At 38.4% G+C, this 15,615-nt stretch overlaps 1 protein-coding gene across 2 annotated transcripts in view; it reads right to left on the reverse strand.

The window, feature by feature from the left end:
- Positions 1 to 15,615, reverse strand: part of LOC131163780 (uncharacterized) — a 139,132-nt gene that overhangs the window by 58,939 nt on the left and 64,578 nt on the right. For both annotated transcript variants that reach the window (XM_058120521.1, XM_058120520.1), the window contains one exon: positions 10,112 to 10,248. In XM_058120521.1, the coding sequence (XP_057976504.1) occupies positions 10,112 to 10,248 (137 nt within the window). The remainder of the gene's footprint in view (positions 1 to 10,111; positions 10,249 to 15,615) is intronic.

Below are 15,615 nucleotides of genomic sequence, written 5' to 3' on the forward strand. Positions count from 1 at the left end.
GTATTGCCAGCTGTGAGCCAAGTGTCTGCTGCTGGTCTGCAGTGCCTGCCAGGTGTTTGCTGCTGGTCTGAGGTGCTTCCAGGTGTCACACCTGGTTCAAGCATGCCCCTACTTTCTTCTTTTTCTCCCTTGCCCCTACACTTATGTTATTTATGTTTCAGCACGGGCCTCTTAATTTCATTTCATCTACGCCTCTCCTACCACTACTAGATTTAATAGGATTTCCATAGCTTAATTAATGAGAAACATTGGTTAGTATTAACTTGTTAAACATGAAATCAAAGCAAAATCAAGCAAATTTATAAAAGTAATTTAAATTTACCGTGGCCTAAAGAGCATGGTTACAATAAATCATATCTTCCTACAAACTCCGAGATTCGTGCTAAGCTATCCTCCAATCTGTCCAAATTATCTTTTTGTCTGCTTTTAAAGAATGTTGGTAACCCATAATGAATCTCTCTCCACTTGTCACTCCAGAAGCACAAATGATTTTGTTTCACTCTGCACCAGAGAGAACACCACGCCAACCCCAAAAGGTTAACCAGAAATGGTAGTTGACAGTGTTAATGGTTATTTAGTCATTTAACATTATCATTATGTGTGAGAGTCATTTTACTAAGTGTGCGTTAGTAAGGGTATTATGGTCATCAGTATTGTACTTGATGTATATTATAAACAGAGAGAGAGACCTATCATTGGAGTTAGGTCTTCCATTTTACTCAATTATTCAACATGGTATCAGAGCATGATTCTGAAACCTAAACCCTAATTGTTACAACCACCATCAAAAGTGAAGCCTAAAACCCTAAATCTGCGGCATGTCTACCATCATAGAAGAATTTTAGCTCTAGAAAACAGCCAAAAGCTGCCGGAAGTCAGACCAGTGGCTGGAAATTTCATGGGCCACACTGCCAGCTCAGGAACACAAAATCTACTATATATTTTGTAAAAACAACACCATTTTCACCCACAGACACTGCCGATCTGCTCTGAAATCCGAACTCCAGGCAGTGCCCCACTCTCCACCTATAGTCCTAACACTAGTCATTACTCCATCATACATATCCTTAATAACATCAGTGTACCTACTATACACCCTTTTTTTCTAAAACCCACCACAAAACTTCCCTAAGTACCCTATCATACGCTTTCCATAAGTCAATAAATACCATCTTTATTGCCTTTGATAACACCTAATAAATCACTTAAACAATTCTTAAAAGACAACCAAATCACATATTGTTAAAGAAAAGCTTGTAAATAATCAACAAAAAGTGTTAGGAGAATAAAACTCAAAAGTAATTGTTTGATATAAATAAGAACAACTTCATCTTAACTCTTAATTTTAGTATACTTAATGCTCAATGTATGATAGACATCTACTTAATCATGTTAACTTGGGTGGTAACTATGGTGGGCTATATTGGGGGTTTCTTTTCTTTGTCAATGATGCTTGCAGTTGGGGGAGGAGTGGTGGTTGAGGAAGGGGATGTGAGAGTTGAGATATTCATTTGCAGAATGCTATGTTTATAGAAGCCGTTAGGTAGATTACATTGTAGCAAGGAGTGGGAGGATGAGTTTCCTAAGTTCTAACCAAACTATTCATTACATTCCTTTTCAATTAGGGTCTAGAAAGGTTAAGTGGGGCGCAGCTCCTTTTCAGTTAAAGACATGTGATTGGTAGAGTAGGCTTCAAAATGATTTTCTTCCCACTGCAGTGGAAGACATATGTGTCCCCATCTCCTTGAGTTGCACCCAAATCATCTAACCAAGGAGAACCGAGGAGTATCTGGTCAATATTCCTAAGTATGATATCACACCAAACATTATCAAAGTAAGCACCCACTTATATAGGAACCAAACATCTTTCATAAACATGTAAGGTAGTGTTACAATCCAAGATATGTAATAAGGCTTTGGATGGGGTTCTGGATAAAGTTGCATACGAATGACTCCATTTATGGGAACCACATTCATTGGAAATTTTCCATCAATGATGATTATGCAAACCTTTTCTCCACATTTGAGAAAGGTGTTGAAAACCTTGAAATCCTTTTTCCTATAATTTGTCACCATGTTGCTGAATTTATGCATATATATATATATATAATTAAATATATATAGATATATATATATATATCACCAACAACCTTTTAACACAATTCCACACAATCCTTACTCCCAATTTCTCAAAAACTATCTTCAATTCACCTTGATATTGGTTGTCCTGCTCAAATGAAACAAATTCACAAAGAAAACTCACAAAAATTACAGCAGCAAAATCTGATTTTTAATGATGGAGTGACAATTTCTACGGTTTTGTGCCAAAAATTATCACGCTTGCAATGTAGTGTCCACAATCAAAATATCTTGCTGCATATCAAAATATCAAGGAGAAAACACCAATTTCTCATTGTAAGAACCAATTTATCGCGATTCTGGCAGCAGCAGGAAGGCCGGCAAAATCCTAACTCGCAGTCGCCAGCACATGGGGTGGTGAAGTGTCGGAGATGGTGCCCTAGTGATGATTTTTAGGGGGATGGTAGATTCAAGGGTGGTGTTGAATGGTAGTGGTGGTGTGTGTGTCAACAACTCAGGCAAGGGTAGATTTTGAATGGGTCAACGGCTGGAGAATTGCACATGGCGCCTGTGGCTTTACGGCTGGTCGAACAATTGGACAGTGATGAAATTTTAGGAGAGGGTTTCTATGGGTCCTGTTTTTTATGGTGTGGGTGGAGTTGTAGAATCTAGGATGGAAATAAGGGTTTTGACAAATGGGACACAATTGGAATTTTGTAAAAAGTTCAGAATTGCAGAACTTCTTTTCGTTTTTTCTTAACTGAAATTTTCGGAATAGAGAAGAATCAAAGGGAGAATGATGAAAGGGAAATAGAGAAAGGAAAAGATAAGAAGACAAAATGAAGATGAAGAAGAAGAAGAAGAGAGAAAAACAGAATAGAGAAGGGAGGATTAATACAGAACAGAGAGTGAGAGAATAGAATAGGGGCAACACAAAAAACCAGAGCACAAGAAGAGAAGAAAGAAGAAGCAATAGCAGAGAGGGAGTGAGAAGTTACAGAACAAAGGAGAGAAGGAAAGAAGAAGAAGAAGAGAAGGAAAAAAAACAGTAGCATAGGGGATAGAAGTTGCAGAACAATGGGGGGAGAAGAGAAGAAGAGGGGGAAGAAGAAGATTGAAAGGAAAAGATGGGTGAATTGAAATGGAAGAAAGAGACCGTGTTTGGGCTCTGATACCAAATGAGGTAGGGATGGCATCAAGGTTTTGCAACCATAGAGAAATTAGAAGAGGCAAGAAGTGGAAAGGAGGAGAGAGGAGATACCAGGGGGAAAGCTCACGTTCAATTCCAAATCAAATTCATCAACAACTGCCTACAACATGGCTTTCACACATTATTTATAAGAAAGCCTCTTTACACGAAATTACACATAAACCCCTAAAACTACATTACATTACAAACATACCCCTACATCACACAAATATTACAAAAAACCGCCAAATACACATAATCCTATTCTAATTAATACTAAACACATGTTAAACTACTAATTAAACCCAACAATTATCAATCTGATTCTTCTTAAGTAATCTCCAACATGGATCTTTCCAAGGATTTGATTCCTTTCTGTAGAAAATGAGAATGAATCAATTGTATATTCAATTGTGTATTCTTTACATACTTGGGTCCCTATTTAACATGTACACAGAGAATAAAATATGGAAAAACAGAAGAGGACACAACTTGCAGTTGAAATGTGTAGTTTAGCTTCGGTGGGGGGTCTCAACTTATAGCTTCTATCTTGTGGCAAGATCTCATGGTAGGTGGTGGTGGCTCACCCACCATGGTAGGTGGTGGTCGCTCACCTACCATGGTAGGTGGCCGTCATTCACCAATCGTGGCTGTCATTCACACTACTGGCCATCATTCCACACTCCCCCTCAAGTTGGATCATAGATATCATGTCAACCTTGCAATAAACTCTTTAAAGCTTGATCTCTGTAATTCCTTCGTGAAAATATCTTCTAATAGTTCTCTTGTAGGGATATAGGTCATGCAAATTATCCCCTTCCCAATTTTCTCCTTTATAAAATGTCAACCCACTTCTATATGTTTAGTCCTATCGTGCTGAACAGGATTATGAGAAATACTTATGGCAGCTTTGTTGTCGCAATAGAGTTTGATCAGGAGCTCTACTGTGATGTGCAGTTCTTCCAAAAGTTTTTGTAAGCATAGCCCTTCACACATACCTTGTGCAACAACTTTGAATTCAGCCTCGGCACTGCTTATGGCTACCATACTCTGCTTCTCACTCCTCCATGTTGCTAGATTTCCCCAAACATGGGTACAGTAGCCAGTAGTAGACCTTTTGTCTTCTGCTGATCCTACCCAATCTGCATCTATGTAGATCTCTACCTTCTTATTGTCACCTTTCTTGAAGAATAGTCCTCGCCCTAGAGAACCTTTCAGGTATTCGAGAATCTTATATATTGCTTCTAGGTGACTCTCCTTTAGTGAGTGCATGTGTTGACTAACCACACTTACAGCAAAAGCAATGTCAGGTCTAGTGTGAGAGAGGTAGATCAATCTACCTACTAGTCTCCAATATCTATCTCTATCCACAAGCTTTCCTACATCTTTTGTTCTTTTTCCTGCCTCGTTAGGAGTATCGCTTGGTTTACAACCAAGCATGCCAATCTCTATCAAAAGGTCAAGTACATACTTTCTCTAGGAGACACTAATTACCTTCCTTGATCTGACGACCTCCATTCCTAGGAAATGCCGCATTTGACCTAGGTCTTTTACCTCAAACTCTGTGGCTAAGATCTTCTTCAATCTCTCCACCTCTCATGTGTCATCTCTAGTGAGAATGATGTCATCGACATGCACAATCAACATGGTCCTTCTTCCCTCATTGGACTGTTTGAAGAACATAGTGTGATCTAACTGCCCCTGTCAGTAACCTTGATTCTTTATCACCTTTGCAAATCTATCAAACCATGCCCTCGGTGATTGCTCGAGTCCGTACAAGGATTTCTTCAATTTACACACTCTAGTTTCTTCTCCCTCCTTGCAAAATCCTGGTGGTAGTGTCATGAACACTTCTTCTAGCTCGCCATTCAAAAAAGCATTCTTGATGTCAAACTGATGGAGTGACCAATCTAGGTTTGCTGCCAGGGACAAGAGAACCTATATAGTGTTCAGCTTTGCTACTAGTGCAAACGTCTCGGTGTAGTCAATACCGTATGTCTAAGTGAACCCCTTTGCCACAAGGTGGGCTTTGTATCGTTCTACCGTGCCATCAGCCTTGTACTATACTGTCAACACCCACTTATAGCCCACTGGTTTCTTCCCCCTTGGCAAAGTCATCACCTCCCAAGTTCCATTCTTTTCTAGTGCCCTTATCTCTTCCATCACTACCTCTCTCCACTCTGGAATCTCCAAGGCTTCTTGAATGTTTTTAGGAATCTTGATTATGTCAAGGTTAGAAGTAAAAGCATGACACTTGGCAAATTGAGCATTGTAAAATACAAATTTTGAGATAGGGTGGAGAGCACATGAACAATGTTGTTTTCTAAGAGCAATGGGTAAGTCATCTTTTACCTGGTTGGGATTGGAGTCGGACTCATGAGGAGTTGGAACTATCACCGGTTTTGACTCTTTTGGTGCTTCGGAAGTGAGTGTCTCTTTGGACTTCGATTTTGGCCTCCTTGAGTAGACAAGTGTTTCCCTATTTTTTTGTATTTCCGCATTTCCCCCCGAGCCCAAGTTTCCTTTTGTACTAGGTGAAGGAGCAGATATAGGGTATGGAGTGGTCTCGAAAACAGCAATATCGAAGTAGTCTGAGTTTGAGGGTCGAGCCTTACTCAAGGACTCCCTCTGAAGCGAGTAGTAGGGGGTATGTTCAAAGAAGGTGACATCCAAGCTAACATAGAGTTTCTAAGAGATCGGGTCATAGCATTTGTAACCCTTCTATGTGGGAGAGTAACCAGGAAAGATACATTTAAGTGCTCTGGGATCCAATTTGTTTCTCTTGGGCGCGTGAATGTGGACAAATACAGTAGACCCAAAGACACAAAGCAGAAGATGTGAGCCGAGCCTAGAATTGGGAAAAGTCTCTTGGAGTTTTTGGAGAGGAGTTGCAAGGGATAGAACTCTACTAGGCATTTGGTTAATGAGGTATGTGGCTGTCAAAATTGAGTCACCCAAAATTTTGTTGGCATGTGAGAGGTGAACAACAGGGCACGAGCAACTTCAAGGATATGTCGATTTTTCCGTTCAACAACCCCATTTTGTTGAGCAGTGTCAATGCAAGAGCTTTGATAGATAATACCATTCTCATGAAGATACGTGCCCAAGGAGTGATTGAAATACTCAGTACCATTGTCAGTACGAAGGATTTGGATTTTAATGTGAAACTTGGTTTGTATCATAGAGTGAAAATTCATGAAGACGACTGTGATCATCAATAAAAGTAATAAACCATTTTGTATGGGTCCTATTAGGAGTACGAGAAGGTCCTCATAGATCACTGTGAATCAGACTAAATGGCATGAATGGTTTATACTGAGATCTAGGAAAAATAGTACGATGGTGTTTGGCAAGTTCGCACACTTCACACTGAAAATCCAAGGCAATTTAATTCAAACATATTGAAGGAAATAAGTGCTGCAAATACTGAAAACTAGGATGTCCCATCCTTTTGTGCCATAACAAAAGTTCACTTTCCCTAAGACTAGATGCAGAATTAAAACTAGTAGGAGGACACGGTCCATTCACATTAGCTTTGTCGAAGTAGTAGAGCCCGTCACATTCCTTAGCACTGTCAATCGTCTTCCCCGATGATAGGTCCTAAAAGACACAATGAGAGGGTAGGAATTTAGCTGAGCAATTAGATTGTTTGGTTAACTGACTAATAGACAGCAAATTGCATGATGAATTAGGAACATGGAGGACAGATTCAAGAGTAATAGATTCAGAACTATGAATACTCCCTTTTCCAGCGACAGAGGATAGAGTCTCATCTGCAATTTTGACTTTTAAATTACCGGCACAAGGTGAGCATGTTGAAAATAAATGATGACCATCGGTCATATGGTCAGATGCACCAGAGTCAATAATCCAAGGGGTAAAATAAGGAAAAACAAAAGAGGACACAACTTGTAGTTGATATGTGTAGTTTAGCTTCGGTGGGGGGTCACAATTTATAGCCTCTGGCTTGTGGCAAGATCTCATGGTAGGCGGTGGTGGCTCACCCACCATGGTAGGTGGCGGTAGGTGAGGTGGCCGTCATTCACCAACCGTGGCCGTCGTTCACACTGCTGGCCGTCATTCACCAACCATGGCCGTTGTTCACACTGCTGGCCGTTATTCCACACTTTCCTACTTCAATAAGATCACTGCCAAGGTTCTTAGCTTCTTGCTGATAGGTTCAGCTCCATTCTCAGTGATTCTATTTACTATTTCTCTAGCTCAGAGTCCTTTTGTTGAGGGGAGGCAAATTGCAGCTGCTACTTTAGTCGATGATAAGGTGGCGGAGGATGTTCGTCATCAAAAAAGGGTATTGGGTTCAAGTTAGACTTTAGGAAGGGTTATGATAGGGTTAATTGTGAGTTCTTGGACAAGGAGTTTAAGAGGAAAGGGTTTTGAGATGAGGAATTGAATAAGGGTTGTCTATCTAATGCTTGCTTTTTAGTGATAAGTGATAACCATTGGGACAGCCTAGAGAGAGGTTTAGGTCATTTAGGGGGGTAAGACAAGTGGATCTTCTATGCCCGTTTTTATTTGTCCTTGTAGTGGATTCCTTGAGTAGGATGATAAATAGGGATGTGGATAGCGATGGTTGAAGGGTATTAAGGTGGGAAAGGAGGAGGTGATTGTTTCACATTTTCAGTTTTCTGATGACACTAATTTTATTTTATTTTTTCCCCTAAATGACCATGTTCGGTCTTTTGTAGACATTCTCACTATCTTATATTTAGAAGTTTTCTGATCTTAGAATTAACCAAGGAAACAGTGGAGTTGGTGATATTACTCTTATCACTGATACGGTTTTGGAGCCAACTTCCCAGCTAGGTGTGGTGTTCTGCAGTGATTTTGACATATTTAGTTTAGGAGACCCTCCTGGAGAAAAGCCCCACTCTTTAGCTTTATGGGATTGTGGTTGCTATGGTAGCTAAGTGGTTGGGTGGGTAGAAGGGAGCTTTATTCTCTTTGGGGGGCAAATCACTCTCATATAGACCAGCTTGTCCACCATTCCTTTGCATTTTTTAACTTAATTTAGGATTCCAAGAGAGGTAGTACAAAAGCTTGAGAAGATTATGAGGGATTTTCATTGGTCAAGTGTAGGAGAGAGGAGAGGTCATTTGATTTAAATGGAAGGTGGTGTGTAGGTCTACGAAGGAGAGGGGGTTGGGTCTTCGTAATTTAGTGCCTAAATGCTGCCCTTTTGGCTATATGGCTGTGACTGTTTTCCTCAGGTAAATTCCTTTTGACACAGAGCTGTGAAAAGTAAGTTTGGCTTTAAAGAAAATCATTGGGATGCTAATTTCGATCTTTGAAGTTCTTCAAAAAGCCTTCATTTTGCAGGTTTACCTTTCTTTATTCCTCTAATAAAGTTTCAATTGGGTAGAGGTAATCATATTCAGTTTTGGGAAGATGTTTGGGTGGGCAGTCTCATTCTTTTGCTTCCTTTGTTTTATAGCAAAAAAAGAAGTTTCACAAAAAGATTAGGAATATTTAGAAAGGAGAATAAGACATTTCCCTAAAAAATTCTGGGACAGACCAGATAGGAAATACAAAAAACAGAGCAAGAAAGAAAAGGAAACCAGACAAAAAACTCCCAGCTCACATAATCAAGCCAACAAATAATGCCAACCATGTTGAATATCCAAGAAGCACTCCTTTAAAATTCCCATAGCCAATTGTATTGTCATTCTTCTCATTGCAATGATGTGACTTCCTCCTCTTTTATTCATTGGTGACTCTTCATAGAGATTTTAGTTTTACAAGGAGTTTGAAAGATAGAGTTGGAGAGCTTTCTTCTTTGCTTAGTGTTCTGGGTGTATTTGCATCTCCAGGAGTGATGGTAGATATTGGTTTTCGGATTCCTAGGGAGTTAGTCTTTTAAATCTTGCTTTTCTCAGTTTGTTAAGGTTGATTTGGCTTTCCACTTCATCCAAGCATATGGGAGGCTAAAGTTTCTACAAAGATAAAGGTGTTTTTTTTGCTGGTGGCCCTTAACACCAATAATGTGCTGCAGAGTAAGACGCCTTCTAAGGATTTGTCTCTGAATATGTGTCTCATTTGTTTCTACACTGTTCATGGGATTTCTGGAGTAAATTGTTTGGAGATCTTGGTTAAGTGTGGGTATGTCCAAAGTCAGTGGAGGAGCTCTTAAGTATTTCTTTTGCCGGTTTTGGGAAGGGTATGGATGTTGGCAGGTTGTTGAGATGTGCTCTTTATGCTATTTAATGTGGACTCAGTAAGAAAGAAATGCTAGAATATTTTATGGAAGGAGACTATCATTGAGGATTTTTGGGAAAGAGTGCAGTATTTGTCTTCTATTTGGGCTTAGTAGTGCAGGCAGTTTTGAGAGCTGGTGTTTTGAGAATGTTAGCCAAGGCTGGGTGGCATTATTGAGATGATGCTGGTTTTTTCTGTTTTCTTTTAATCTTTGAGGAGTCCTTGTTCTCCTATCTTGCATCATTTTCTCCTTGCTACCTTGAATAAAGTTTCTCTTTCTATACATTAAAAAATCACGTTAACTCTATTTGGGGTTCCTTCTCCATCAAAACCATCATGGAAAATAATGATATTTTTCATCCACTAAACTATCAAATAGTGCTAGCCATACCACTCACAACAAAAAGTAAACAAATCTCTAATTTAATTCATCCTTGTTTCAGCTCTCCCCCTTAGTCTCAACTCTCATAGTAGTAAAGAATGTCATCTCAAAGCTGTACAAGACAAAGAATGAAAGCAAACAGCCTGTCAATTTTTTTTGCATCAGCATGTATGAGCGCACTGGGATAGTCAGAGGACATAAGAGCCATAATACAAATTCCAGTGACAGGTTTGGAGAAGCTTACTCACTCAGGAGCAGAAGAAACTGAGACAGCAGAATCAAAAAGAGCAGATCCAAAAGGCCCAACTCTTGTTTTCTCCACCAGTGAACCATGTCTCGTGAGATCTAATCTTCCAGAACCTTTTTGTCCCATGAATTCAATAGCCTTCGACACAGATACCAAAAAAAAAACATAAGAGAAGCTCCAGCCAAATATACAAAATAACAGAGGAAGTGCACTGCAGTAGAACAAGAAGTACCATTGTACACACAACACCACACACACGAACGATCAAACCCATAATAAAAACTCATTTTAAGAATTTCCACTTGACTGTTTGAATATAAAAGCAAATGTTATTTTAAAGCCACATCAAAATTTAGCACGACTAAATTTAATATAAAAGATTTAAAAAATGAAAGCAGAATGCTGTAAGCATTTCTAGCCCCATGCTTCAGTCAAATGAACATTGGCCCAGAAACTACTTTTTTGTATTCTATTTTTAGCCCAGCAACCTCATTCAGGTGTCACAGCAGGCTGCCCAAAACTGAATTATCCTAAATAGTCACTAGTAAGCTTTTAAAATCCTTATCTTACCATCAACACAGCATATAAGCTGGTAATTCGTATTTAGGATACAAAAGTAACAAAACTACATTATATTCAGAATCATATACTATCTATCGAAGATGAAATTTTCCAACCATCATACTAATAGAAGCAACTGAGCAGTCAATCTACAACAATTATGGTATGGGAAAAGTAAGGAAAAGAATATCTGCTACATCTGATGCAGGGGAAAAAATTCTTACAGTATAACATGGACGCTATGGTTCCTTTTGTTGAAAGGAAGCACCTTTCTGCTTGTGGTATTATGATGTTCTTAAGCGATGCATTAGTGATTTCATCAAGTTAGCTCATCAATCATTGACATGCAGTAATTGGATCAGTATTAATCAGCTTTAAGAAACAGCTACGAGGGAATTTACTTAAAAAACAAAGAGGACATAAGATATCTGTAAACTGGCATGGAGAATAAAATGAACTTCTCATACTAAATCTTTACAGAGGCTATCCGACCTCATTGATGTGAAAACTTACCAAGTGCAAATGAGTTCGAACAAAACATAAACTACTTGGAAAAATCTTATAATGTTTGATGACAATTCATAATGCCAGCATTATTCCAGCTTGCTGATTTCTTCATAACCAAATAAAGAATCCAGTAAAATGCATAAGGGGGATAAAAAAACTTAACTTGAAAGAAACTTTATAACAAGACGTTTTATCCAAGATAAAAAAAAATTAATTTGTGAATTGCTTTTAAATTTTGAGAGCTACTGTATATTATTCATTGTGTATTCAAAAGGAAAGCAGCTTTATATAGTACATCAACTCCTTGAACTGTAAGCCTACAACATGACACTATCATAATTTGTAAGCATGGTGTTAAATTCCCACAAAATTTGTCAAAATTTCCGTTAAAATCTCTGCTTTCCATCACCCTCAAAATCAAAATGGCAGTCAATTCCCATCTCACAAAATTTCCATCAAAATTTTAACAAATCATCCATAATTTATCGAAATCTCAATTTTAGTGAATCTAGTCTAAATTTTAACTATATAATGAATTTTCCTTGAAATTCAAATGTGAGATTAAACGCAAAGCGAAATTTCTCTCTTAATTTATATTATTCTTTATTGAAACCAAAGGTAATACAAGGGCTTTTGAAATTATATGAAAAATTAAACTTAGATATTAGTATATTACTATATTAGCAACATTTTACTTAACCACTTTGTTTGAATTATTTTATTTGTATAATAAGTAACATTTAACTGATTTATGAATTTCATATATAATATATATATATATATATTGTAATAAAAAAATAATTCAATAATAGAAAAAGAATATACAGCTAGGAGAATAAGACATCTCCTTAACGAAGTCAGGAAAGTCCAGATAAAAAAATTAAAAAAAAATTAAAAAAAAAAAAAAACCAAAAATGAAAGAACAACCTACAGACTAAAGAATAAAAGAGAAAAAACCATTTCAAACTAACATTCCAACACACGACGCCAATCGCGCTGAATATCAGAAAAGCTCACCCCCTTAAAATTCCCTTGTCCCATACACCAAAGAGAAGCCAAAAAATGTATCTTCTCCCAAACCAGCAACTGAGCCGACTTCTTCTCTATAAAAATGCGCACATTACGCTCCATCCACAACCCCCAAAAGACTGCAAAAAAAACACATTTCCAAAGCGCTGCCCTTTCCTTTTTCCTCCCAAATCCACCAAAAGACTGCCAAAAAGTCCTCCACTGCTTTGGAACTCACCCACCGTTTGCCTAAAATACCAAATAACTTATTCCAAACACTCCAAGCATAGTCACAATGAATGAACAAATGCGATGATGATTCTAAACAACTAAAGCAGAGAACACATATGTCTGGAGATATAGCCTTCAAAGGTCTACTAACCTGCAGCAAGTTATTGGTTTTAATTCTATCAAATGCGACCAACTAGATAAAAGCCTTAATTTTAAAGGGGACTTTGCCCTTCCAAATGGAACTATAGAGAGGAAAAGATAAATTCAACCAATTCAAAAAATCACAAAAATATTTGCACGAATAAACCCCCAAAGAATCTAGAGACCAAGACTGCCTGTCCTCTTCTAAAGAAAAACGACAGTTATTCAACAAAACTAGCAAAGGGGATAGCTCTCCCATCTCCCTATCACTTAATGATCTACAAAAATGGAAATCCCAAGAAAGCAAAGGACAGCCTGGATGAACAACCAAAGAAGAAATGGATTCATCCTGCCCTGAGCTTAGGCGAAAAAGACATGCAAAAGAGGTGGGCAAAACGACATTCCCCAACCAAGGATCTTTCCAAAACCAGATATTATTGCCTCTACACTCCAGGAATTTAATATGAGGAATGAAGAGGGGATAACTCTAAGAGATAGCTTTCAACGGACTCTCCGAAGAACATCTAAATCTCAAATTAGTATCCCACCCATTATCGTCTACTCCATACTTGCTTTTAACAACCACATGCCATATAGTGGAATTCTCTAGCAGAAACCACCAAAGCCATTTGGCCAAAAGGGCTGTGTGTTTAGACACTAAATTTCCATTACCCAAACCACCCTCCTATTTAGACCTACCCACCACTCCCCAACTGACCAAATGACCCCTACTACCCCTACCCCCAACCACAAGAAATCCCTCTTAATCTTCTCAATTTTATTAGCAACCCCCGTCGAAAACTTTAAAATCAAAGAAAAAATAAAGGGATACTAGAAAGACAGGCCTGGATAAGAGTAATTCTACCACCAAGAGAAAAAAGAGCACCTTTCCACCCATCAAGTCTCCTAGAAACCCTTTCCACAACAGGATCCCAAAAGCTAGTAGATCCGGCGGATCCCAAAGAAACCCCAAGATAGAACAGCAGCCATTCCAAAACACTACACTCCACCTCCATAAATATCTCCCTAACATTCTCAACAGCCATATTGATAGCTGCAAAACCAAGAACCCATATAAATCTTAAACCTAGAAACCTTCTCGAAAATGTGAAAGAGACCCATAATATTCATAAAAAATGGCTTAGAGCCCTCTAGAAAAAAAGATAGTATCATCAGCAAACTAAAGGCATGAAACCCTAACCCCCTCCCTCCCCACTTCCAAACCTTTCACTAAACCTCTATCCACTACCCTATCCACCATCCTAATCAAAGAATCAGCCACTAAAACAAACAAGAACGGGGAAATAGGGTCACCTTGCCTAATCCCTCTCATAGCCTTAAACCAAGATTTAGACTCACCATTTACTAATACTGAGTAGCTCACATTATGCAAACATCCTCTAATCCAACACCGCCATCTCTCACCACACCTTCCTCAAAAGGATCTTATCCAGAAACTTCCAGTTCACTCTATCAAAAGCTTTCTCAAATTCCAACTTAAAGATTTGCCTACCCCCCAACAAATGCATTTTGGGCTTTAGAAATAGTCCTATCAAGCACTATAATCAACCAATTAGCTAACACTGTAGTGATGATTTTATAAACGCTGGAAACTAAGCTAATGGGTCTATAGTCCAAAATCTTAATAGATTTACTCTTCTTCTGCACAAGAGTTATAATAATGGAATTGATACTCTTGCTTCCCATAAAACTCATTAAAGAGCATAAGCAAGTCATCCTTAACCACCTTCCAACAATCTTAAAAAGAAAGTCAAATTAAAACTATCTGGTCCTAAAGCTTTCCATATCCATCCCAAAGACTGTGGCCCCCACTTCTTCTTCCTCAAAAGGTCTCTCCAATGGTCCAACCAACCCAATTCCTCACTAGATGAAGGGTCCCACTCTAATCTTTCAATCATAGATCTGCTAACATCCTCCTTGAAATAAATTAAAAATAAAAATCAAAGATTTCAGCAGTAATTTGACTTTGATCGGTTATAATGACACCCTTATCCGCTTCCAACTCCCTAATAAAACTCTTTCTCATTTTCCCTATATATCTATCCTATGAAAAAACCTTTTAAAACCTGGGAGTAGGTCCCCAAACAACCTTTATTGATTCCAACAAGATGGGAAAGTGGTCAGAAGCGGGCCTAGGTAAGATAGATTGAGAGAGATTAGGGAACTCATCCTTCCACTCCGTACAGAAAGGAATCTATTAAGCCTACTCGCCACTGCTCTAGCCCCATCCACCAACCATGTAAAATTAGCATTATCAAGAGAAAGGTCTATCAAACCACAATCCCTAATAAAGGATTTGAAACTCAGCATAATAGCAGTAACTCTATAACCTCCTTTCTTCTCTCAGGGAAACCTCAAATCAACTCCCATAATCCATTTAGGAGCACAAAAGTCGTACACATAACTAAGCTTATCCCAAAAAGAGCTCCTAAGGGTTGGTCTATAAGGACCATACAGCAACAAAACCCACCAACAACCCTGGCCTCTCACATCTACTAAAATGGAAAAAGAGAAAAAAACCTACTAGACTATCCACTTTAATAATAGAGCGAGTATCCCACATTACCAAAACACCACAGACTAAATTGCGACCTTCCCAAATCCCTCTAAACCCCCCCCCCCCCCAAATCAACATTCTCAAATTTCGTCTCCTAAATCAAAATCATATAAGGTAAGTATCTAAGAAGGACCTTTTTATTAACCCCCTCTTTCTATAATTTCCGAGCCCTCTAACATTCCATCTGACAATTTTCATATTTCACTCATTTACCTCCCTTCCCAACTGATGTAGGATGGAAAAGGGTGACCTAGTCCTACTGATTCAACCCTCACAGGCAAGCATACACACTCAAACACTTTAAATTAAGAATTCAATTATCCAAACATAAACACAATAAATCATGCTATAGTTCACATGTTTAAGGATTTTTAAAAGGTGTATGATGATGTTCAGAGAAAAGTCCCAAGGGTTCTTTAAAAAAGGAATCAAATTAAATGCGGAAAAGATGTTATTTCAATACTTCAAGAATAAAGTTC

Source organism: Malania oleifera, chromosome 9, assembly GCF_029873635.1.
Source record: "Malania oleifera isolate guangnan ecotype guangnan chromosome 9, ASM2987363v1, whole genome shotgun sequence".
Lineage (NCBI taxonomy): Eukaryota > Viridiplantae > Streptophyta > Magnoliopsida > Santalales > Ximeniaceae > Malania > Malania oleifera.